A 24,313-nucleotide genomic window follows, 5' to 3' on the forward strand; every position below is an offset into this window, starting at 1 on the left:
AGGGAGCCTTTGATTTATGAGACAAATAAGAATATCGTTACTGAATGCAGCTTGTGTGTGCTTGGTACTCCTTCACCCTGTTCAAATGATCAAAGGAAATCATGCTGGTGAGGAGTGGAACTGGACTGATATTTGTTGGTGTTTACATACTGGAGAGGGAGTGCAAAACAACGACGCTGGACAGAGTGGAATTAGGTGTAGCAAAAAGGCAGTTTATTTAAAGTCAGAGATATCTTGTCCTGCAGTTGAGCGTGCACGGACCTAAGCATATGGCTCTGTATCGAGTCAGCTAATTAGGCTGCTTTAGACAGAGTTTGCAGCAGAATGTATACACAGAATAATGTAGGTGGAGTCTCGTCGTGTTGGTCTTCTGACTGGTCCTGAAGAGTTGGAGGCGGGCCTGCTCTAGCCAGAGCAGTTCACCCAGGGCGAGGCTCAGCCATTGCACTCCGGCTGTGCTGACCCCTGCGAATTTCCCAAAAGTGGGGGACTGCGTTTGCGCTCTCCCCTGATGTCTTGTTTAATGATAAACTGTTGCTTGGCGGCAGGCTTGTGGAAGACTCGAGTCAACTGACTGGGTTTATGAAGATGTTTCAAGTCAGTTGTGAAAGAGACATTGTGGACCAATCGAAAGGTGGAAACATTTGTCTGTAGCCAAACATTGTTGGCATTTTGTGGAAACATCATGTTGCGAAATGCAGCATGGGGTTCATCCGTTGCACTCTGGCTGTGCTGACCCCTGCGAATTTCCCAAATTTGGAGATCTCAATTGCATAATTTATGGTAGTAGGGGACTGAGTTCGCGCTCTCCCCTTATGTGTTTTTTCATGATAAACTGTTGCTTTTCTTGAGGATGTCGTGAGTCAACTGACCATGCTTATGGAGATCTTTGAAATAATTTTTAAAGAGACTTTTTGGACCAATGTTAAGCCTAATTTGTCGTATGCTACATGGAATTTATGCATCGTCGATACTTCAATCAAGAGATAGTGGTGAACCCGCTTGCTTTATCACTTTGTTTAAACTTCATTTTACGAAATGTATTAAAGTACTTATGACAAGCTAATACTTCAATCAGGAGACTGCCTCACCAACTACTTCTCTGATAGAGTTCAGTGTGTCAAATTAGAGGGCCTGTTGTCCGGACCTCTGGCAGTCTCCATGGGGGTGCCACAGGGTTCAATTCTCGGGCCGACTCTTTTCTGTAAACATCAATGACGTCGCTCTTGCTGCTGGTGATTCTCTGATCCACCTCTACGCAGACGACACCATTCTGTATACTTCTGGCCCTTCCTTGGACACTATGTTAACTAACCTCCAGAAAAACTTCACTGCCATATGTTACGTTCCCCAGATTCTGTGTTGAAGTTCGTGTATTTGAGTGTTTCAGGAGATGGCTTCCTGACATCCCCCAGCAGCTAATTGTTTGACTCCATGGTTAATTGGAGCTGACCCCGCCCCCTCATCAAGATGCAGCTGTCTCCAATTACCCATTCCTTCTGAAGCTATATAAAAGCCAGTGTTCTGTTCAGAAGTGAGATTGTTGCTGGGAAGTCATTGCAGAGATATTGACTGTGATATTGATCATTGCTGAGGGAGGAAGTTGATGGCTGAGGGTTATAGCATGTTGGTCGTTGGTATGTACTGTGCTAGTTGTTGCTGGGAGCAGTTGGTATGTTCTTTGAGTTTGTTGCTCAGATAGAGCTTATTTAATGTCCTTTGTTTCTTAGTTTGTTTGAGAAATTATTTGTTCTCCTGTTTCATTTGTTCCAAGGGGGGAAGGGACCTAGGGAGTGCTTAGGCAAGAGGCCTGCGGGCATACATTTTCCAGTAGTATATTCACTGTCTAGGCACACAAGGTAAGACCTGGGTGGACCACCCCCTGTATTTTGGTTAGGGCACCAGGTGGTGCTAAATTAGAACCTGTTGTGACTCCCAAACCCGCATGCGGGAGCGTAATCATCACCTGAAACTAATTAGCATAACGCAACGGACATAAATAACTCTAGAAAATATTCCTATTCATGAAACTCACAAATGAAATATGAAATATATTGACACACAGCTTAGCCTTTGTTAATCACCCTGTCATCTCAGATTTTCAAAATATGCTTTACAGCCAACGCTAGACAAGCATTTGTGTACGTTTATCGATAGCCTAGCATAGCATTATGCCTTGCTTGTCACGGAAATCAGAAAAGCAATCAAATTAAATCGTTTACCTTTAAACTTCGGATGTTTTCACTCACAAGACTCCCAGGTAGATAGCCAAAGTTTTAAAAAATTCCCTCAAAATATAAATTTTTGTAGGTGAAATAGCTCCGTTTGTACTTCACGTTTGGCTGAGAAATTGCCCGGAAATTGCGGTCACCACAACGCCGAAAAATATTCCAAATTAGCTCCATAATATCGACAGAAACATGGCAAACGTTGTTTATAATCAATCTTTAAGGTGTTTTTCTAATATCTGTTCGATAATATATCCATCGGGACAATTAGTCTTTCAGGAGGAACGATTGGAGTAATGGCTACCTCTGTATTTTACGCGAGAATCTCTCTCGGAGCCACCATGTGACCACTTACGCAATGTGGCCGCCTATTCTTCAACAGAAATGCGTAAAACTACGTCACAATGCTGAAGACACCTTGGGGAATACGTAGAAAGTGTAAACTCGTTGATGGCACATTCACAGCTGAATAGGGAGTCATTGGAACGCAGTGCTTTCAAAACCTGGGGCACTTCCAGATTGGATTTTTCTCAGGCTTTCGCCTGCAACATCAGTTCTGTTATAGTCACAGACAATAGCTTTACAGTTTTGGAAACGTTAGCATTTTCTATTCAAAGCTGTCAATTATATGCATATTCTAGCATCTTTTCGTGACAAAATATCCCGTTGAAAACGGGAAAGTTTTTTTTCAAAAAATGAAAATGCTGCCCCCTAGTACCAAGAGGTTTTAATTAAGTAGTAGTTAGGCAGGTAAGTTCTGAGAGGAGGATTTGATATTTACTTTCTTTGCTTTGGTTCCGTCCAGCCCCTTTTCCCCATATTACCGTGTGACGGACTAAAGTCCTTGTATACGGTACCACATTCTGCCTTTTGTCATCCTTACTCACACCTACAGTCCATACCTCTTTCCCTTCGCGGGGAGTTGAGTTGCAGCAGGGTGTTGCGTTCCCTCTTCACAGAGGCGTGCGTAACACCTTCCGTGGTCTCCAACTGCTCTTAAATGCAAGTAAAACTAAATGCATGCCCTTCAACCGATCGCTGCACGCACCTGCCCGCCCGTCCAGCATCACTACTCTGGATGGTTCTGACATAGAATATGTGGACAACTACAAATACCTAGGTGTCTGGTTAGACTGTAAACTCTCCTTCCAGACTCACATTAAGCATCTCCAATCCAAAAATAAATCTAGAACTGCCTTCCTATTTCACAACAAAGCATCCTTCACTCATGCATACCCTCATAAAACTGACCATCCTACCGATCCTCGACTGCGATGTCATTTATAAAATAGCCTCCAACACTCTACTTAACAAATTGGATCCAGTCTATGAAAGTGCCATCCGTTTCATCACCAAAGCCCCATATACTACCCACCACTGCGACCTGTACCCACTCGTTGGCTGGCCCTCACTTCATACTCAGGGTAGCCTAGTATGCCTAGTGGTTAGAGTGTTGGACTAGTAACCAAAAGGTTGCAAGTTCCAATCCCTGAGCTGACAAGGTACAAATCTGTCATTCTGCCCCTGAACAGGTAGATAACCCACTGTTCCTAGGCCGTCATTGAAATTAATCATTTGTTCTTAACTGACTTGCCTAGTTAAATAAAGGTTAAAAACATAAATAATAATACTCGTCGCCAAACCCACTGGCTCCAGGTCATCTACAAGTCTTTGCTAGGTAAAGCCCCGCCTTATCTCAGCTCACTGGTCACCATAGCAGCATCCACCCGTAGCATGCGCTCCAGCAGGTATATCTCACTGGTCACCCCCAAAGCCAATTCCCCCTTTGGCCGCCTTTCCTTCCAGTTCTCTGCTGCCAATGACTGGAACAAACTGCTAAAATCATTGAAGCTGGAGACCCATATATCCCTCACTAGCTTTAAGCACCAGCTGTCAGAGCAGCTCACAGATCACTGCACCTGTACATAGCCCTTCTGTAAATAGCCCATCCAACTACCTCATCCCCATAATGTATTTATTTATCTTGCTCCTTTGTACCCCAGTATCTCTACTTGCACATCTGCCATTCCAATGTTTAATTGCTATTTTTATAATTACTTTGCCACCATGGCCTATTTATTGCCTTACCTCCCTTATCTTACCTAATTTGCAAACTGTATGTTTGTTTATTTCATGTGTGAACTCTGTGTTGTTGTTTGTGTCGAACTGGTTTGCTTTATCTTGGCCAGGTCGCGGTTGTAAATGAGAACTTGTTCTCCAAAAGCCTACCTGGTTAAATAAAGGTGAAATAAAATAAAGTAAATAGTTTTATATTCTTAATTCCACTCCTTTACTTAGATTTTTGTGTGTATTGTTGTGAAATTGTTAGATATTATTGCTCTGTTGGAGCTAGAAACAAAAGCATTTCGCAATACCCGCAATAACATCTGTTAAACATCCAATGCAATTGGATTTGAAGGTCAGATGTGATGTCATAGCTAGAATAACATAGAATAAAACTTTGGCATCACATGATTACATTAAATGATCACATACAATTCTGTCTGTAATAAAGCCCTTTTGTGGGGGAGAAACTAATTATAAAACCTTTGAATGTGGTCCTTCTGTAGCTCAGTTGGTAGAGCATGGCGCTTGTAACGCCAGGGTAGTGGGTTCGATCCCCGGGACCACCCATATGTAGAATGTATGCACACATGACTGTAAGTCGCTTTGGATAAAAGCGTCTGCTAAATGGCATTTATTATTATTATTATAAATTATTGCATGTTGCATTTATATTTTTGTTTAATATACACTGCTCAAAAAAATAAAGGGAAGACTTAAACAACACAATGTAACTCCAAGTCAATCACACTTCTGTGAAATCAAACTGCCCACTTAGGAAGCAACACTGATTGACAATAAATTTCACATGCTGTTGTGCAAATGGAATAGACAACAAGTGGAAATTATAGGCAATTAGCAAGACACCCCCAATAAAGGAGTGGTTCTGCAGGTGGTGACCACAAACCACTTCTCAGTTTCTATGCTTCCTGGCTGATGTTTTGGTCACTTTTGAATGCTGGCGGTGCTTTCACTCTAGTGGTAGCATGAAACGGAGTCTACAACCTACACAAGTGGCTCAGGTAGTGCAGCTCATCACATCAATGCGAGCTGTGGCAAGAAGGTTTGCTGTGTCTGTCAGCGTAGTGTCCAGAGCATGGAGGCGCTACCAGGAGACAGGCCAGTACATCAGGAGACGTGGAGGAGGCCGTAGGAGGGCAACAACCCAGCAGCAGGACCGCTACCTCCGCCACCTCCGCCTTTGTGCAAGGAGGAGCAGGAGGAGCACTGCCAGAGCCCTGCAAAATGACCTCCAGCAGGCCACAAATGTGCATGTGTCTGCTCAAACGGTCAGAAACAGACTCCATGAGGGTGGTATGAGGGCCCGACGTCCACAGGTGGGGGACGTGGTGTGGGGTGGAGACCATCCGCCACCTCATCAGGAGCATGCCAAGGCGTTGTAGGGAAGTCATACAGGCACGTGGGGGCCACACACTACTGAGCCTCATTTTGACTTGTTTTAAGGACATTACATCAAAGTTGGATCAGCCTGTAGTGTGGTTTTCCACTTTAATTTTGAGTGTGACTCCAAATCCAGACCTCCATGGGTTGATAAATTTGATTGATAATTTTTGAGCACATTCAACTATGTAAATAAAAAAGTATTTAATAAGAAAATTTCATTCATTCAGATCTAGGATGTGTTATTTTAGTGTTCCCTGTTTTGAGCAGTGTCATATATATATATATATATATATATATATATATACACACACACACACAGTGCCAGTCAAAAGTTTGGACACATACTCATTCAAGGGGTTTTCTTTACTATTATTGTAGAATAATAGTGAAGACATCCAAACTATGAAATAACACATACTGTCACGCCTTGGTCATTGTATTTTGTGTTTTTGTTATATGTTTGGGTAGGCCAGGGTGTGACATGGGTTTTTATGTTGTTTTCGTAATGGGGTTTGTATTATTTGGGATCGCGGCTGATTAGGGGTGTTGTTAGGCTTGGCTGCCTGAGGCGATTATCAGAGTCAGGTGCTTATCGTTGTCTCTGATTGGGAACCGTATTTAGGGAGCCATAGTTTCGCTTTGTATTTCGTGGGTGATTGTTCCTGTCTCTGTGTTGTAGTCACCACATAGGCTGTAATAGTTTCACGTTCCGTTTTTTTGTATTTAGTATCAGTTATTTCATGTACGTGTTTCTTTCATTAAAGTCATGAGTAACTAACACGCTGCATTTCGGTCCGACTCTCTTTCTTCAACAGACGAACGTCGTTACACATACATTATCATTTAGTAACCAAAACATGTTAAAATCTTTAAAAAATCATATTTGAGATTCTTCAAATATATGTATATATAAATAAATCATACCCATTTTCAATCCAACAGCTTTCAGTGTAATTGTGATTCAGCATAGAGAATGGATTTTGAAAAAATATAAACAATTTAAAATGATTTTTAAAATTGGTTTATTAAATAGTAATCAAAGATAGACTGGATTTTCATTCAGGACTCAAAAGCAGTCATACAATACAGCTGGCTTATAAAGTTTGTCACAGTTTTACAGTGTTCAAAGTGACCCGTTTGAACTAGGAAGGGACTAGGTTTGACATCATAAAAGGGAAAAAGACATTTAAATAGTGTACTAAGATACAATTCAGCCCCAGTACCACAACAGTATTGATATCTTCCGTTATAAAAAAGAACGAATGTGAATTCATGCTCTAGCAAAAGTCATTACTATTCTTTACAATGCTGAAATTTACAACAATGTGCATCTTTAGGTAAACACCCATATTCTTAATTTGTGAATCCTTTGATAAGAAGTGCATCTGGAGGAAAAATACATATTTTTGAATTTCTTCTGACAATGAATACTTCTCTTTATCAAGATAAACACTCCTTTATTTGGGTCATGAATGTGTTCTTTATCAAGACTAAAAACTGTGTGATGGTTCTGCATAATTCTGCTCCCTTTTTTGACAGAAAAACTAACGGTACATCAGTTTTAGGTCGGTTGGCTGAGGCAGAGAGGATATATGTTGCATTAGGAAATCCAGCGGGCGCACGTCATCTCCAGTTCATTAGACTCCAGAAAGGAACCTTTCCCTGTTCCAGAATAGAACCATATTCGGTTGTGTTCCTGTTCTGGTTCCGACTAAGGAGGTGGGGTTGCTACTGACGACCACCAGGGGTCAGGTTGAGGTTGGCCATGAGCTCGTGAACTGAGGCAAAGATAGTGCACTCACCTGAGGAGACAAAAACACCAATGTCAATATAAAATGTATTTTCTGTCAGAGTGTTCCAATCAAATCTTTGTCTGCACACACAAATAGAAGATAGACAATCTCACTAACCCTGTCGTGCTGGGTGCAGCTCGCTGAACCTCTTGAGGATGTTGGAGACCATAAGTGCTGCTGCCCCAGAGGAGGAGTGTTGTCTGGGGATGTCAGCCTGCTGGGTCAAGCCCGTGGCCATGTCGTATACGATGGGAACAATGATGTTGACCGGCTCCTGGGGCAGCGGCAGCCTCTGGGTCAGCTGGAGCTGAAGGGGAGAATTAAAGGGAGAGCACAGGGTTAGTTACACTTCACACAGCTTCAGTGCAAGTCAATGGAATTGTAAGATGGGTTGTAACACCTACGAAACTGATATGCAGCTATGACAACTGATTAAACTACAATACAGGGGAAGAATGAAAGCCAGCAAATAGAGACTGACAACAGGTGAGTGGACATCGGCCAATCAACTGCTTAAATTAAAACTAATCAGGCAAGGGAAAACCAGTACTCACGAAGAAGAGCATTTTGGACTTGAGCACCACAGCGATGGTTCCTGGGGGTGCTATGGGAGGGGCGCTGGGGGGGATGGTAAGACAGAACTGGACATTCCACTTTAACTGGGTGGCCTGGTCAGGAAACTGGAGAGGGTGACAGAAGTTAGAGAGCCACTTACACAATCATTACACATATGTCTTTCTCTCACAGACAGGCATCACCAGCCCCTTTATATTCTTAACTGACACAAATATATTTATGGGGTACCACACACACACACACACACACACACACACACACACACACACACACACACACACACACACACAGGAAAAGGACCTCACCAGTTCAAGCTTCATGATGCGGACACAGTCCCTGAGGATGTTGGTGGGGGCGCCCAGCAGCTTGGTGAAGGCATTCAGCGTGTTGTACTTGAATGGTGGGCCGGCCACCTTGAGAGAGGAGGACGAAGAAGGGGAAGAAGAGGAAAAAGGAAGAGAGGGGGAGGATAAAGGAAGGGAAAGGGAGATAAAAATTATAAAGGGTGAGTCATTTAAATAAAATGTTATTGGTCACATAAACGTGATTAGCAGATGTTATTGCGGGTGTAGCGAAATGCTTGTGCTTCTAGCACCAACAGTGCAGTAATATCTAACGTTTAACTTTTCAGGCAAAGACTAATAGTACACAACACACATATTTATTCCTGCACTTAATGAAGATAAAGAGAGTCCTCCAACCAATTAACAGGTTCAGCTTTCCCACAGACTTTACCAGCTTCAGATTCAAAATGACCTGCTATGGAGGTCAGTTCACCCAGCACTTCTCTTTAACATACAGGGCATGTATTTAGACCCCTCCCCTTTTTTCTCTTTTGACTCAAAGCCAGTGTCATGTCATTAGTAAACATTGAAACAAGTAATGATTCTACCAGGATTATGTTGGAGAGGATTCCATTACAGAACAACAATTGAGTCTCATAGCAAAAGGTCTAAATACTTACGTAAATAAGGTATCTGTTTATATAAATTTCCACCAAAAAGAAAACTGTTTTCGCTTTGTCATTATGGGGTATTGTGTGTAGTAGATGGATTGAATAAATAACATCTCATACATTTTAGAATAAAGATAACGTAAAAAAATGTGGATAAAGTCAAGGAGTCTGAATACTTTCCAAATGCACTGTATGTATGTACAGTTGAAGCACGAAGTTTACATACACTTAGGTTGGAGTCATTAAAACTTGTTTTTCAACCACTCCACAAATTTCTTGTTAACAAACTACAGTATTGGCAAGTCGGTTAGGACAGCTACTTTGTGCATGACACAAGTCATTTTTATAACAATTGTTTACAGACAGATTATATCACTTATAATTCACTGTATCACAATTCCAGTTGGTCAGAAGATTACATACACTAAGTTGACTGTGCCTTTAAAAAACATGGAAAATTCCAGAAAATGACGTCATGGCTTTAGAAGCTTCTGATAGGCTAATTGACATAATTTGAGTCAATTGGAGGTGTACCTGTGGATGTATTTCAAGGCCTACCTTCAAACTCAGTGCCTCTTTGCTTTACATCATGGGAAAATCAGAAGAAAATAGGCCAAGACCTCAGAAAAAAAACGGTAGACCTCCGCAAGTCTGGTTCATGCTTGGGAGCAATTTCCAAACGCCTGAAGGTACCACGTTAATCTGTACAAACAATAGTACGCAAGTATAAACACTATGGGACCACGCAGCCATCGTACCGCTCAGGAAGGAGACGTGTTCTGTCTGCTAGAGATAAACATACTTTGGTACGAGAAGTGCAAAAGTATCTATATCACATGTACATGCACACACATGTACTACACCCTTCATGGGAAAAAGAACAGACATTGGACAGAGGAATTCTGCCTAGAAGGCCAGCATCCCGGAGTCGCCTCTTCACTGTTGACGCTGAGACTGGTGTTTTGCGGGTACTATTTAATGAAGCTGCCAGTTGACGACTTGTGAGGCGTCTGTTTCAACTGTTCTGCCTTATTATTATTATTCGACCATACTGGTAATTTATGAACATTTGAACATCTTGGCCATGTTCTGTTAAAATCTCCAACCGGCACAGCCAGAAGAGGACTGGCCACCCCACATATGCTCTCTCCAATCCTCTCTTTCTTTCTCTCTCTCGGAGGACCTGAGCCCTAGGACCATGCCCCAGGACTACATGACATGATGACTCCTTGCTGTCCCCAGTCCACCTGGCCGTGCTGCTGCTCCAGTTTCAACTGTTCTGCCTTATTATTATTCGACCATGCTGGTCATTTATGAACATTTTAACATCTTGGCCATGTTCTGTTATAATCTCCACCCGGCACAGCCAGAAGAGGACTGGCTACCCCACATAGCCTGGTTCCTCTCAAGGTTTCTTCCTGGGTTTTGGCCTTTCTAGGGAGTTTTTCCTAGCCACAGTGCTTCTACACCTGCATTGCTTGCTGAGGGTCTTCCAAATATTGAAAGTGTGTAAATAGTTACCCATGTTATTTTGTAAATGTATATATTTTTTTCTCAATTTTTTGGGGGGCTGTGTTAGAATACATTTTGGCATTTTGTATATAGTTATTCGTTTCAAAATGTATACCTTCCCCAATTTGACCACTTGGGTACATGTGTGGGACACCTGGGTGACTTCATGATAAATGTCATGTAGCACACTCATTTTGGAAGTTATCATTCTGAAACTTTGCACAGGTCCTGTTGCCCTCTTATATTTTTCATTGAAATTGTCCCCATCATCCGATCTGAATGTTTGTTTTATCTTGTTCATTTTAAAGATACAACAATACATTTAAAAGACGTATGTTGTTTTTCATTGTATTATCTAAACCAGATCTATTGTGTTATATTCTCCTACATTCAATTCACATTTACACAAACTTGTGCGCAAAGCTGTCAAAGGCAAAGGGTGGCTCCGGTGAAGAATCTCAAATCTAAAATATATTTTGATTTGTTTAACCCTTTTTGGGTTACTACATGATTCCATACGTGTCATTTCATAGTTTTAATGTCTTCACTACTATTCTAAAATGTAGAAAATAGTTCAAATAAAGAAAAACCCATGAATGAGTAGGTTTGTCCAAGCTTTTGCCTGGTACTGTAATTACAGCCATTTTGTTTCTTACTTTCTCTGACTGAAAATATATTTTACTGAAAAAAACTCATTTGTTTAGGAAAAACATTACCTATTCCCTCAACCCTTGCTCTCTTTACTTGAAATATATATGTATGTTTTGCATACACGTGACCAATAGGTCGTGACATATATCATCATCACATCAATAAATTGGTTATAACAAACTCCCAACACCAACACGTGAAAAAGAACAAGGGAATGTTTACTGGTTGCTCAGGAGGGAAAGGGGAAGTCAGATGTGTGGAAGATATTTGATTTAGTTGTGGAAACTAATGGAGATCCAGAAAAAGGAGGGTATAGGAGCAAGCGCTGTATGCCAAACAGGTGGTGTATATTAATAATAATTATTTCGGACCATTTGAAACGGTGGAAAAAAACAAAATAAATTGAAGTATTATCTAACGCAAAAATTATAAATATATAAATCCTTTATTACAGCAAAGGCTAGAAATAGTTGCATGCATCGTGAATTGCGGCTTATTTATTGTTTAGGTGAATTAGCCAAAGCTTCCTTTGTTATTTAATTTTTAAAATGCTTGATTGCATTTCAAAGCATGAATGACTCACTTGTATGCTGTGTGATGACATGAACAAATTAATGATTGATGTATTGAAATATAGGCGTAAGTTACGGTACTAAGACTAAACAGGACGTGCTCTTAGGCCTACAGCTCAATGGTGGTTATACAAGACTACTACGATAACAAACCTAATATTTATAATGACATTACTTATTATAATGATGATCATAATAATAATTGTAATAATAACAATAAGAAGGAGATCAAGAAAAAGGAGGGTAGAGGAGTGAGAGTTGCATGTATAATATGCGTGACAATTTCTGCCAGTTTGGAACAGTGTAAACACAAATAAATTATAAGTAATACTAGTCTGTTCGAACAAAAACAAATGTAAAGCCTTTTACAGCGTAGCAAAGAATAAAAACTGAAATTGCTTTATCTGACATGTTGCGGTTGCGTGAGGCTTGGTGCTCCCGGAATCAGTGGGCTATTAAACAAACACTCAAAATAGCAACAGAAGCACGATCTGTCTTTTTTCTGTAGATATCTATACATATATATATATATCACACACACATATATAGATATACATAAAATATATATATACATATATACAGTGGGGCAAAATAGTATTTAGTCAGCCACCAATTGTGCAAGTTCTCCCACTTAAAAAGATGATTGAGGCCTGTAATTTTCATCATAGGTACACTTCAACTATGACAGACAAAATGAGAAGAAAAAAAATCCAGAAAATCACATTGTAGGATTTTTAATGAATTTATTTTCAAATTATGGTGGAAAATAAGTATTTGGTGTCCTACAAACAAGCAAGATTTCTGGCTCTCACAGACCTGTAACTTCTTCTTTAAAGAGGCTCCTCTGTCCTCCACTCGTTACCTGTATTAATGGCACCTGTTTGAACTTGTTATCAGTATAAAAGACACCTGTCCACAACCTCAAACAATCACAATCCAAACTCCACTGTGGCCAAGACCAAAGAGTTGTCAAAGGACACCAGAAACAAATTTGTAGACCTGCACCAGGCTGGGAAGACTGAATCTGCAATAGGTAAGCAGCTTGGTTTGAAGAAATAAACTGTGGGAGCAATTATTAGGAAATGGAAGACATTCAAGACCACTGAGAATCTCCCTCGATCTGGGGCTCCACGCAAGATCTCACCCCGTGGGGTCAAAATGATCACAAGAACTGTAAGCAAAAATCCCAGGACCACACGGGGGGACCTAGTGAATGACCTGCAGAGAGCTGGGACCAAAGTAACAAAGCCTACCATCCAGTAACACACTACGCCGCCAGGGACTCAAATCCTGCAGTGCCAGACGTGTCCCCCTGCTTAAGCCAGTACATGTCCAGGCCCGTCTGAAGTTTGCTAGAGAGCATTTGGATGAATCAGAAGAAGATTGGGAGAATGTCATATGGTCAGATGAAACCAAAATATAACTTTTTGGTAAAAACTCAACTCATCGTGTTTGGAGGACAAGTAATATTGCATCCAAAGAACACCATACCTACTGTGAAGCATGGGGGAGGAAACATCATGCTTTGGTGCTGTTTTTCTGCAAAGGGACCAGGACGACTGATCCGTGTAAAGAAAAGAATGAATGGGGCCATGTATCGTGAGATTGAGTGAAAACCTCCTTCCATCATTAAAGGCATTGAAGATGAAACGTGGCTGGGTCTTTCAGCATGACAATGATCCCAAACACACCGCCCGGGCATTATTAGTTTTGCACCATTATTCTTACATAATATACATAATATTACATAATATACCCATTTACAATTTCAGTAGCACGTCTTAGAGTGTGCCATCCCCGGGAGCTTGGTCCCAGTGATGTACTGGGCCGTATGCACTACCCTCTGTAGCGTCTTCCGGTCGGATGCCAAGCAGTTGCCACACCTCCCCCCTTGAGCTTACTGCCGTTTTGTCCGATACATAGAAAAAAACAGCTCAATGTGAATTATGCATGTCCTCGTTCAGCCAAGTTTCAGGGAAACATAGGATATTTCAGGTCCCGTTGATAGGATAGTCTTGAATGGCTCTTGTCCAGTTCGTTCTCCAGTGATTGTACCTTCGCCAATAGAACAGAGGGGGTTTATTTACTCTCCGCCGTAGTTTCATCAGGGTGCACGTCGGCCTCTATATCGCCGTCTCTTTCTCTTCAGAGTGTCGGGGATAACGGCCTTGTCCGGTGTTAGCAGTATGTTGTGTTCCGCCAACTTGTTGAAGTAGAAATCTTAATCAAAACGGAGCTTAGTTACCGCTGTTCTGATGTCCAGAAGCTCTTTTCAGTCATAGACAATGATGTCCGAAACATTATGTGCCAAAAAAGTTAAGATAAAAAAAGAAGCAGCGTTAAAACGCAGGAACATTGCCTTTAAAATCTGCATTGTCGACAACCCACACAGAAACAGATTGAATCCCGGCATAACTGTGTCTTAAAGAGGCAGAAAATGCTCCTTGCTTTTCTCTGATATAGATATTTTTCATAGCATCAGTGAGATGAGTCTACTACTTCAGATTCACTGCCATGGGTCATCTTACTCATTTATATATACCTAAACCATAATGACCAGAGAATTATAAACAATGAGGAATACATTCACCACCACAGCTATTTCAGCTATTATGTCTAATGTATTGACTTTGGAACTGGAGGACGGAGATGTGGTCTACATGCGTCTCCCCTCAGGCAGGATGCTCTACGATACTTCTAGTGACCACGACACCGTCAGTGGCTTCCTGCTCTTCCCAATGTGAAGAGAACACCACCAATACTGTAAAGAACTCAGCGTAATGAAATCAATGCTGTCAACAGGCCCAAACATTTCAAACCAATAAATGTGCGGGCATCCTTAAGAAACTACACTAGTCTTACCCGAGTCTCAAAGAACTTCTCCAGGACCTGTAGCTCCTCCTGTGACCAGGGACCGGTGTTCTCGGGGGTTACTTTGAGCTGCAGGGTCTGGTAGGTCTTTGGGTTGAGTGCCACGCGACACTTCAACACCTCCGTCTTGAACATGATCACACCCGGCTCGTTTGAGTTCACAATAGACAGCTAGAGAGGGAGGAGGGGAGGAGAAATAGAGGGATTGTTATAATAGAAAAAAAAAGAGAAAAAAAAGGAAAAATAGAAAGATTGTAGAGCTAATGTGGAACAAAGTACCATCATCTACATGGCATTTTCAAATGATCCCATTTTAATTGGGGAAGGAAACTAGCCTCTATCTACTAATGCTTGGGCTGAAGGTTCAAGAGATTGAAGGCTGGGGAAAAGCAGTGGGGTTAAGGAACAGCCCAGCAGAGAGCTTCTACCAAGGAGTTAGACAGAGATGAAGTAATTAGAATAGGGTTGGGCGCTACGGCCTAAAAATCATATCTCGATGTTTTCAAACGATATCTCAATTTTAAAAAACCGTTCTCTAAATAAGCATTATTGTACAATTAAATGTTAAAATACACTGCATTTCAAACAGTCAGCAATAATCTAATTAATTCAGGGCTTGTGAAGTTATACCTAATCTAAATATAAGCCTTCCACAACCATAAAACTCACTAATAATGTAATTATTATCAAAATAATTTAACCTGATATTTTTGCCACATGCGACTAACTGAGCATTAATTTTTTCAGAAACAATGTTAATTTATACTCTCGTTTTAGTAGTGTCTACTCTGCGCACATTTTGAGTAGTTGAGACATAAAAAGGGTTATACAAGGTTAACTTCCCCTCTACTACAGTAAAATAATGTCTCAATGTGTTTTGGTGTCAATATCACCGATTCTGTAGGACCAAAACTCAAATTCAAAAAGCGAGTTGAAACTGCTTGTCAGAACTCTGTTGACGTGAGAGGCAGAGGGAGGGGCTTGGTGTGTGTGTGTGTGTAGAACATAGAAAAAGAGGCGAACTGAAATTTGCCCAAAATCAAGCCAATGCGTTTCTATGGGTTTATTTTGGACCTAAGCCGTCGACCTGCCTTCACGCCTTTGGGACAACAACTCACAGTGTTAGTGTAGAGATTTGCATCTGGTCATTTATACAGATCTCTGGTGTAAATGGGAAGGTGCAGACAGCACAGAGGAGCGAAGGAGACGAGACCAAAACTACAACATGAATACAAAACACTCATAACAACGAAAAATAACAAAACCTTGATTCTTGTGATTCAGGCATTTGAAATACCGCGCAAAAACATATATTCAAGTGAATTTGATATATCGCCCATCCCTAGAGCTGGCTAAATCAGGCTTCATTTGACAGTGACATGAAGAAATGGGATGAGAGAGATAGCTAAGCTGAGGAGAGATGGGGTAGGAACAGATGTTTGAGGACAGTGGTAACACTCACGTTAGCCTCCAGCTGGATGAGATAGAGAGAGAGATGGAGGGATGAGATGGAGGGATTAAATGGAGAGAGGGAAAGGAGATGTGAGAAGGACAGAAATACTTGTTTATTTAAGCCATAGGTTGAGTGGGTGAGTGAGAAAGGGAAAGATGAGAGAAAGACAGATGGACTAAACTCAGAGATGAGTGGACCACAGATCACCACTCACGTTGGGCTCCAGCTGGATGATCCTCTGCAGGTGGCGTCTCATGATAACCGAGCCCAGGAAGCGCTCCAGCGGAGAGCAGAGATAACTTCCTGCCAGGCCCGGAACCAGGCAAGGGGTGGGCGAGGGCAGCAGCAGCACATGCAAGGCATTGTGGGTGAGGATGGTGGGGATGGAGGCAGCCCAGGGGCGCTGAGGTAGCTTACGGGGCGGGGGCATACTGCTGGGCATGGATCCGGAACCTGGAGAGAGAGAGACACATAAAACAAGCCATTTTTAAAGAAGTCTTCTTTTTTTTTTATACACATTCATGAAGATGTCTTAACATCTGCAACCTTTAGAAAACAGATCTGATTTCAGTGGATTATCATTCAGGGAGCAGGGTTTCCGTTAGCCGGTAGTAGCCAGCTATTGCCCAGATTTTTGTTGTTGTTGAAAAGCTGATAAATGAAATTGGCGCCAGCCGGGGTCGGAAGTTGGATAACCACGAAAAACAATTTTTTCAGAGTCTGATTTCCCCCCCCCCAGTTCCCAGTTGACTTGAACGCACTGAAGTCGGACATTTCCGTGTTGTTCATCAGCGTGTCAAACACTACTTTGCAATGAGCTGAAGGCAGTAGGCTGTGACTACTTAATTGTTTAAAACCTGAACCTTTTAAAACATATGAGGCATGTCTTATCTTGCTTCAAAGTAGCCTTAGAAATGTAGAACGAGAGGAGATCTAACACATTTGAATCTCTGTCACCGTTTGTGTGACAGGCGCCCTTTTTACACTGTGGTTTCCTGCCAGTTGCATTATGGAACAAACATTCACTTGTTGCCTACTTACTGCCTTGTGCGCATTGCTGCGCTAATGTGAACAAATTACAGGTTTTTGGACCTGACGAAGATGCGTTTTCAGATCAAAACGTTGTCAATAAAGAGGCGAACTGGGAATTTAACAGTGTGAGGGCCTTCTTGTTCTTTACTAAGAAATAATATGTTTATCAACATTTTAAGCTAAACGTTCGGATCTTTTGCATCACTAATGTAGATGAGGCTTACTGGTTATATGAATTTGGGATCCATCTTCCCACAACTGTCCCAGAGTCTGTTTGGAATAGGTTATTTCTTCCTCGACAAGCTGACCAATAAAATAGCTAGCCTAAAATGTTCTACTATAGTGGATTGACAAAGGTTAGTGATTTTGCTGTTCGTTACTCGTCTTGTTGGTTGAGCAAAGGTAAATGTGGACACTTATTCTAACATGTTCAAAGTGCACATCAGAATTCAGTAAGAAGGACCGCTTATCATTGCATGTTCTGTTCATATGAATTACCATATTGTAAATGTGCTGTGGGTGGATGCACTAATCAGGTCACGCACCTAATGCATATTGGTCCGCTAAATTTCCCAAATGTCCAGTAAATGAAATTGTTGTGGGTCAAATGTCCAGCGCCAATGAGAGTCATGTATGGGGATGTACAGAGTTTCTACGGTGTGTGTGTGTGTGTGTGGTACTCACTGGAGCCGGCGCGCGGGGAGTGTGAGGCGTCGGGGATAGGAGAGTGGAGTGAGGGGTTTCCAGGAGACATGCCGTGGATGCGAGCCCCAGGAGAGGGCCCTGAGACTTGGGGAGAGCCTGGCCACTGGCCCCTCTGGTTGGGAGATACCATAGCATAGGGGGAGCTGGGGTCCAGAGCACCTGGGAAATATACAGAAAGATATTATTTTTCACTCACATCATCGTCGACGTCAATACAGTATCCACTGATATTATCAGTCATCATCATCCTCAACATAATCACAGCAATAATAATCAATAATTGTCATGAACCTATTCGTTTACTCAGACAAACAGTCCGACATGAACCATGACGCACAAAAACACACATATACAGACTGGCACGTTCTCAAACACTTCCATTACTCCCCAATTAACACTCTCCACTGTTAAACCACCACTGTGTGCCCACTGCCCAGTCAAGCTTGGGTTCAACTTCAACCACCTGAGAACAGACTAAACAGGTGTCAGAACTATCCAAGGGACCAGTGAGCAACAGCACAGGGACCAGTGCAAGTCCATGGGCTAGAGGTTGGAAACATTGAGCAATGTGCCCAGAAAGTTCACTCCTGGTAGCACATCCAGGATGGCACATCAATGCAAGCTGTGGCAAGAAGGTTTGCTGTGTCTGTCAGCATAGTGTCCAGAGCATGGAGGCGCTACCAGGAGACAGGCTAATACATCAGGAGACGTGGAGGAGGCCGTAGGGAGGCAACAACCCAGCAGCAGGACCGCTACCTCCGCCACCTCCGCCATTGTGCAAGGAGAAGCAGGAGGAGCACTGCTAGAGCCCTGCAAAATGACCTCCAGCAGGCCACAAATGTGCATGTGTCTGCTCAAACGGTCAGAAATAGACTCCATGAGGGTGGTATGAGGGCCCGACGTTCACAGGTTGGGGTTGTGTTTACAGCCCAACACCGTGCAGGACGTTTGGCATTTGCCAGAGAACACCAAGATTGGCAAATTCGCCACTGGCGCCCTGTGCTCTTCACAGATGAAAGCAGGTTGCCACTGAGCACGTGACAGACGTGACAGTCTGGAGACGCCGTGGAGAACGTTCTGCTGCCTGCAACATCCTCCAGCATGAGCGGTTTGGCGGTGGGTCAGTCATGGTGTGGGGTGGCATTTCTTTGGGGGGGCCGCACAGCCCTCCATGTGCTCGCCAGAAGTAGCCTGACTGCCATTAGGTACCGAGATGAGATCCCCAGACCCCTTGTGAGACTATATGCTGGTGCGGTTGGCCCTGGGTTCCTCCTAATGCAAGACAATGGCTGTGGCTGGAGTGGCTGGAGTGTGTCAGCAGTTCCTGCAAGAGGAAGGCATTGATGCTATGGACTGGCCCGCCCGTTCTCCAGACCTGAATCAAATTGAGCACATCTGGGACATCATGTCTCGCTCCATCCACCAACGCCACGTTGCACCACAGACTGTCCAGGAGTTGGCGAAAGCTTTAGTCCAGGTCTGGGAGGAGATCCCTCAGGAGACCATCCGCCACCTCATCAGGAGCATGCCAAGGTGTTGTAGGGAGGTCATACAGGCATGTGGAGGCCACACACACTACTGAGCCTCATTTTGACTTGTTTTAAGGACATTACATCAAAGTTGGATCAGTCTGTAGTGTGGTTTTCCACTTTAATTTTGAGTGTGACTCCAAATCCAGACCTCCATGGGTTGATAGATTTGATTTCCATTGATAATTTGAGTGATTGTTGTCAGCACATTCAACTATGTAAAGAAAAAAGTATTTAAAAACCTGTTAAGGATAGGGCTGACTACTGCCCCCTTTGGAGGAATTGCGTGCCCATAGTAAACAGAAAGAATCTGTCCAAAATTGCTAATATATGCATATAATAATTATTATTGAATAGAAAACACTCTAAAGCTTCTAAAACCGTTCAAATTATGTCTGTATGTAAAGCAGAACTCTCAGGGCAGCCATTCTCCCAAACTCTCTCTTGTCATCAGAAAAGTTGGCCCAACTTTGACGTCATCGCCCCCACCCTTCCCAAGCAGCTACAGACCTGGGAACAGTTTGTATGTCTTCAGCGCGATGTCTGCTTTCAATGGGGCTTGCCATTGTGAGAATCGCGAGCCCACGAGACTTTTGGCGGGCTGAAACCTTCGGGTCACGCAAAAAAAATAAGTACTTTCATGCGCGCCTCGGCTCCAGAGCTCTCCTTCTTCCAGGATTGACCAAACGATGTCGGTGTTTCTGTTCGTACTAAGGATTGTTTTCCACGTTTATAACATGCTAAAGCTTGATTCTGCTCTTAGTTTGACCAGTTTAGTCGACATATAATATGTAATTTTTAAGTTTTGGTGCGCATCCACTAGAATTTTGGCTGCATTTCGACCAGAATTTGTCGCGTTTGATAACCTAAAGACACAGACTTCCAAACCAAACTATGTTTTTGATAAGTATAACCTCTTCCAGGTCTTCTGATGGAAGAACATCAAAGGTAAGGGAATATTTACGTGGTAAATTTGGGTTTCTGTGGACTCCAAGATAGAGACGTAATGCTAATTTCTGAACGCCGTCTCATATTATAGCCTAGTGAACGAATTCTGTAACGTTAAAAATAAATTTAACACAGCGGTTGTATTAAGAAGAAGTGCATCTTTCTATCTATGTGTAGAACATGTATATTTAGTTAAAGTTTATGATGTGTATTGCTTGTTATCTGACGTTATCTGTCGGAGCTATCATCATTTCTCCGGACATTTGAGAAGCATTTTTTGAACATGCCGTCATTGTAAACAGAGATTTATGGATATAAATTGCATATTATTGAAAAAAAAAACATAAATGTACTGTGTAACATGTTATATTACTGTCATCTGATGAAGATTTCAAAAGGTTAGTGCATTATTTTTCTTTTAATCCTGCGTTTGTTGATTGCATATTTTTTTCAACTTGGCTATTCAAATTAGCTGTGTCTTCGGTGGTGGTTTGACATAAATATGTGCTATGTTTTCACCGTAAAACATTTTAGAAATCTGACTTGATGGGTAGATGAACAAGGTGTTTATCTTTCATTTGAGCTATTGGACTTGTTAATGTGTGGAGGTTAAATATTTCTAAGAATATTTTTGCATTCCATGCGCCACCGTTCCAGCTGAACGTGGGAGGGGTAGTTCCCAAATGGGAACCATAACCCCCTTCTGGTTAATAAGAATATTTCATTCATTCAGTTCTAGGATGTGTTATTATAGTGTTCCCTTTATTTTTTTGAGCAGTGTACGTACATCCATTCATACACACACTGACCCATACACAGACAAGCAAACACACACACACACACACACACACACACACACACACACACACACACACACACACACACACACACACACACACACACACACACACACACACCACAAGCTAAGTTGGACAGCAGATGCAGGCTCTAGGGCTGAGATGGGGGAGCAGGACTGGATAATGCTTCCTCCCTTCTGGGCTCAACTCTCTCACACAGTTTGCCATTCAGCATGTGCATAACCGCAGTGGAAGGACGAACACACACACGGAGTGATATCACTTAGCAGGGACCCATGAGCATTTGGTCTCTTTACTCTGTTCTTTCAAGGGATGCCAAGCACACATGGCACAAACAGGGGACACGCCAGCACAACCACACCATCCCCTCTCACCTGGGGACTGTGTGGGCACGTTGGGATGGTAAGGGGTGGGAGGGGAGGTTAAGGGAGGGTACACTCCTCCAGGACCCGCTCTCATTGGCTGTTGTTGCTGCTGGGCCTGTAATTGGCTCATAAAGGTGTCCATCATGTCGCCTCCCACCGGCGAGGGCGGGTTGTCGTCTTCATTGACGGAGCGTCGCCGAGCGTCCTGGTTACTGTCAACAAACATGTTGAGGAACGTCTGGTAGAGAGAGAGAGAGAGAGAGAGAGAAGGGGAACATAAAGAAAGAAATAAATAAAGAGACAGAGAGAGATAAAGTTATAATTGAACTCAACATCAGATTTTTTCATACAACTGAATCTTGACACTTTCAAATTCCTAAAACAAATTATCCCCACCCTCCAAGCCCTCTCCTCTCTCCCGTACCTTGAGCCCTGGGGCGGGGTAGAAGCCCTCCACGATCTTGGTGTTGTCGAAGAGGCTGTAGGCCCCGTCTCTTATGGCCACCACCCCACGGCTGCGGCAGTAGATGTCGATGCAGTACATGTTGCGGAAGGCCAGGCGGATGTGTGTCGCTGACTGGGGAAGGATGGAGAAACACTGATAGGCCGTGTTAGTGCGCTGGGTCAGCCCCAGCATGGGCACCGTGGGCAGCTTGTTGATAGCATTCAGAGGGGCCTGGGTATCTGACAGCACCTGGTGAGGAGGGAGAGAGGGAGGGAAAATAGAAGTTAGATAATTCATAGAAAACAAATGTAATGGAATTCAGGCCCCTTTGGTAGACGGCCCGGCCCCTGTATAGTTAGGTTGAGCGTGTGGACGTGCAGTACCTGTAGAAGCGGGACCACAGTAGGGGTCTTGTTGAACATCTCCTGTAGTTGATGCAGTATAATGTTGTGACAGTTACTACAGCCTGAGTTAGGGCCTACTGTTCCTAGAGAGAGATGGAACCTCTGGCTGCTACTGTTCCACTGGATGGTCACCTAGAGGAGAGAGGAGGGGGCGAGAGAGGAGAGAGGGGGCGAGAGAGGAGAGAGGGGGAATGAGAGAGGAGAGAGGGGGCGAGAGAGGAGAGAAGGGGCGAGAGAGGAGAGAGAGAAGGAATGAGAGAGGAGAGAGGGGGCGAGAAAGGAGAGAGAGAAGGAATGAGAGAGGAGAGAGAAGGAATGAGAGAGGAGAGAGGGGGTGAGAGAGGAGAGAGAGAAGGAATGAGAGAGGAGAGAGGGGGCGAGAGAGGAGAGAGGGGGCGAGAGAGGAGAGAGGGGGCGAGAGAGGAGAGAGGAGAGAGAAGGAATGAGAGAGGAGAGAGAGAAGGAATGGGCGAGAGAGGAGGGGGCGAGAGAGGAGGGGGCGAGAGAGGAGAGAGAGAAGGAATGAGAGAGGAGAGAGGGGGAATGAGAGAGGAGAGAGAGAAGGAATGAGAGAGGAGAGAGAGAAGGAATGAGAGAGGAGAGAGAGAAGGAATGAGAGAGGAGAGAGAGAAGGAATGAGAGAGGAGAGAGAGAAGGAATGAGAGAGAGAGAGAGAAGGAATGAGAGAGGAGAGAGAGAAGGAATGAGAGAGGAGACAGGGGGCGAGAGAGGAGAGAGGGGGCGAGAGAGGAGAGAGGGGGCGAGAGGAGAGAGAAGGAATGAGAGAGGAGAGAGGGGGCGAGAGAGGAGAGAGGGGGCATGAGAGAGGAGAGAGGGGGCATGAGAGAGGAGAGAGAGAAGGAATGAGAGAGGAGAGAGGGGATTTAGAGGAGAGAGGGGGCGAGAGAGGAGAGAGAGAAGGAATGAGAAGGAGAGAGGGGGCCTTTCTTAGGAAATCAGAGAGGAGAGAAACGAGAGAAATGAGAGAGGGGGGCAATAGAACTAGGAGGGGGCGAGAGAGAGAGAAATCAGAGAGGGAGAGAGAGTTTGAGAGAGGAGAGAGAAAGGAATGAGAGAGGAGAGAGAGAATTTGGAATGAGAGAGGAGAGAGAACATTGAATGAGAGAATGTAGAGAGAGAAGGAATGAGAGAGGAGAGAGGGGGCGAGAGAGGAGAAGGAGGGGGAGAGAGGTTCCGGGGGGCGAGAGAGGAGAGGGCGAGAGAGGAGAGGGCGAGAGAGGAGAGAGGATATTTCTCATATTTCTGTGTTTATTATATTAAAATTAAGTTTATGATTTGATACTTGATAGAGCTCTGAGAGGTGGGGCGAGAGAGGAGAGAGATTCAGAGAGGAGAGAGGGGCGAGAGAGCAGATGAGAGAAGGAATGAGAGAGGAGAGAGAGATTAGGAATGAGAGAGTGCCTAGAAGAACATCCAATGAGAGAGGAGAGAGAATTCAAATGAGAGAGGAGAGAGAGAAGGAATGAGAGAGGAGAGAGAGAAGGAATGAGAGAGGAGAGAGAAAGGAATGAGAGAGGAGAGAGAGAAGGAATGAGAGAGGAGAGAGAGAAGGAATGAGAGAGGAGAGAGAAAGGAATGAGAGAGGAGAGAGAGAAGGAATGAGAGAGGAGAGAGAGAAGGAATGAGAGAGGAGAGAGAGAAGGAATGAGAGAGGAGAGAGAGAAGGAATGAGAGAGGAGAGAGAGAAGGAATGAGAGAGGAGAGAGAGAAGGAATGAGAGAGGAGAGAGAGAAGGAATGAGAGAGCGCAAGCGTCTCAGAGGTCGACATGTCCGAATAATTAGGGCCAATTTCAAGTTTTCATAACCATCGGTAATCAGCCTTTTTGGACGCTGATTATGGCCGATTACATTGCAATCCATGAGGAGACTGCATGGCAGGCTGACCACCTGTTAAGCGAGTTCATCATCAAAAGGACCTTGTGGCTGCAAGCAGCCAAGGTAAGTTGCTAGCAAGCATAAAACTTAT

The 24,313-nt window shown here is 43.4% G+C and overlaps 1 protein-coding gene, 1 non-coding gene and 1 pseudogene across 2 annotated transcripts in view; 2 read left to right on the forward strand and 1 right to left on the reverse strand.

Annotated features, from left to right (window-relative positions):
* Positions 1–377: 377 nt before the first annotated feature.
* LOC124044777 lies at positions 378–511 on the forward strand (annotated as a pseudogene).
* Positions 512–652: 141 nt separating this feature from the next.
* LOC124044767 lies at positions 653–815 on the forward strand. The gene has a single exon (XR_006840710.1). It is a non-coding gene; the product is annotated as a U1 spliceosomal RNA (small nuclear RNA).
* A 5,886-nt stretch (positions 816–6,701) lies between these two features.
* Positions 6,702–24,313, reverse strand: part of LOC124044221 (mediator of RNA polymerase II transcription subunit 14-like) — a 42,363-nt gene continuing 24,751 nt past the window's right edge. Inside the window, exons 20-29 of the mRNA XM_046363788.1 lie at positions 22,305–22,457; positions 21,901–22,170; positions 21,486–21,714; positions 17,796–17,975; positions 16,294–16,532; positions 14,618–14,797; positions 8,371–8,478; positions 8,044–8,169; positions 7,607–7,796; positions 6,702–7,498 (exon numbers count right to left, since the gene is read on the reverse strand). Coding sequence (XP_046219744.1) covers positions 7,425–7,498; positions 7,607–7,796; positions 8,044–8,169; positions 8,371–8,478; positions 14,618–14,797; positions 16,294–16,532; positions 17,796–17,975; positions 21,486–21,714; positions 21,901–22,170; positions 22,305–22,457 — 1,749 coding nt within the window. The 3' untranslated portion in view covers positions 6,702–7,424. The remainder of the gene's footprint in view (positions 7,499–7,606; positions 7,797–8,043; positions 8,170–8,370; positions 8,479–14,617; positions 14,798–16,293; positions 16,533–17,795; positions 17,976–21,485; positions 21,715–21,900; positions 22,171–22,304; positions 22,458–24,313) is intronic.

The sequence above is a fragment of the Oncorhynchus gorbuscha genome, linkage group LG09 (genome assembly GCF_021184085.1).
Source record: "Oncorhynchus gorbuscha isolate QuinsamMale2020 ecotype Even-year linkage group LG09, OgorEven_v1.0, whole genome shotgun sequence".
Lineage (NCBI taxonomy): Eukaryota > Metazoa > Chordata > Actinopteri > Salmoniformes > Salmonidae > Oncorhynchus > Oncorhynchus gorbuscha.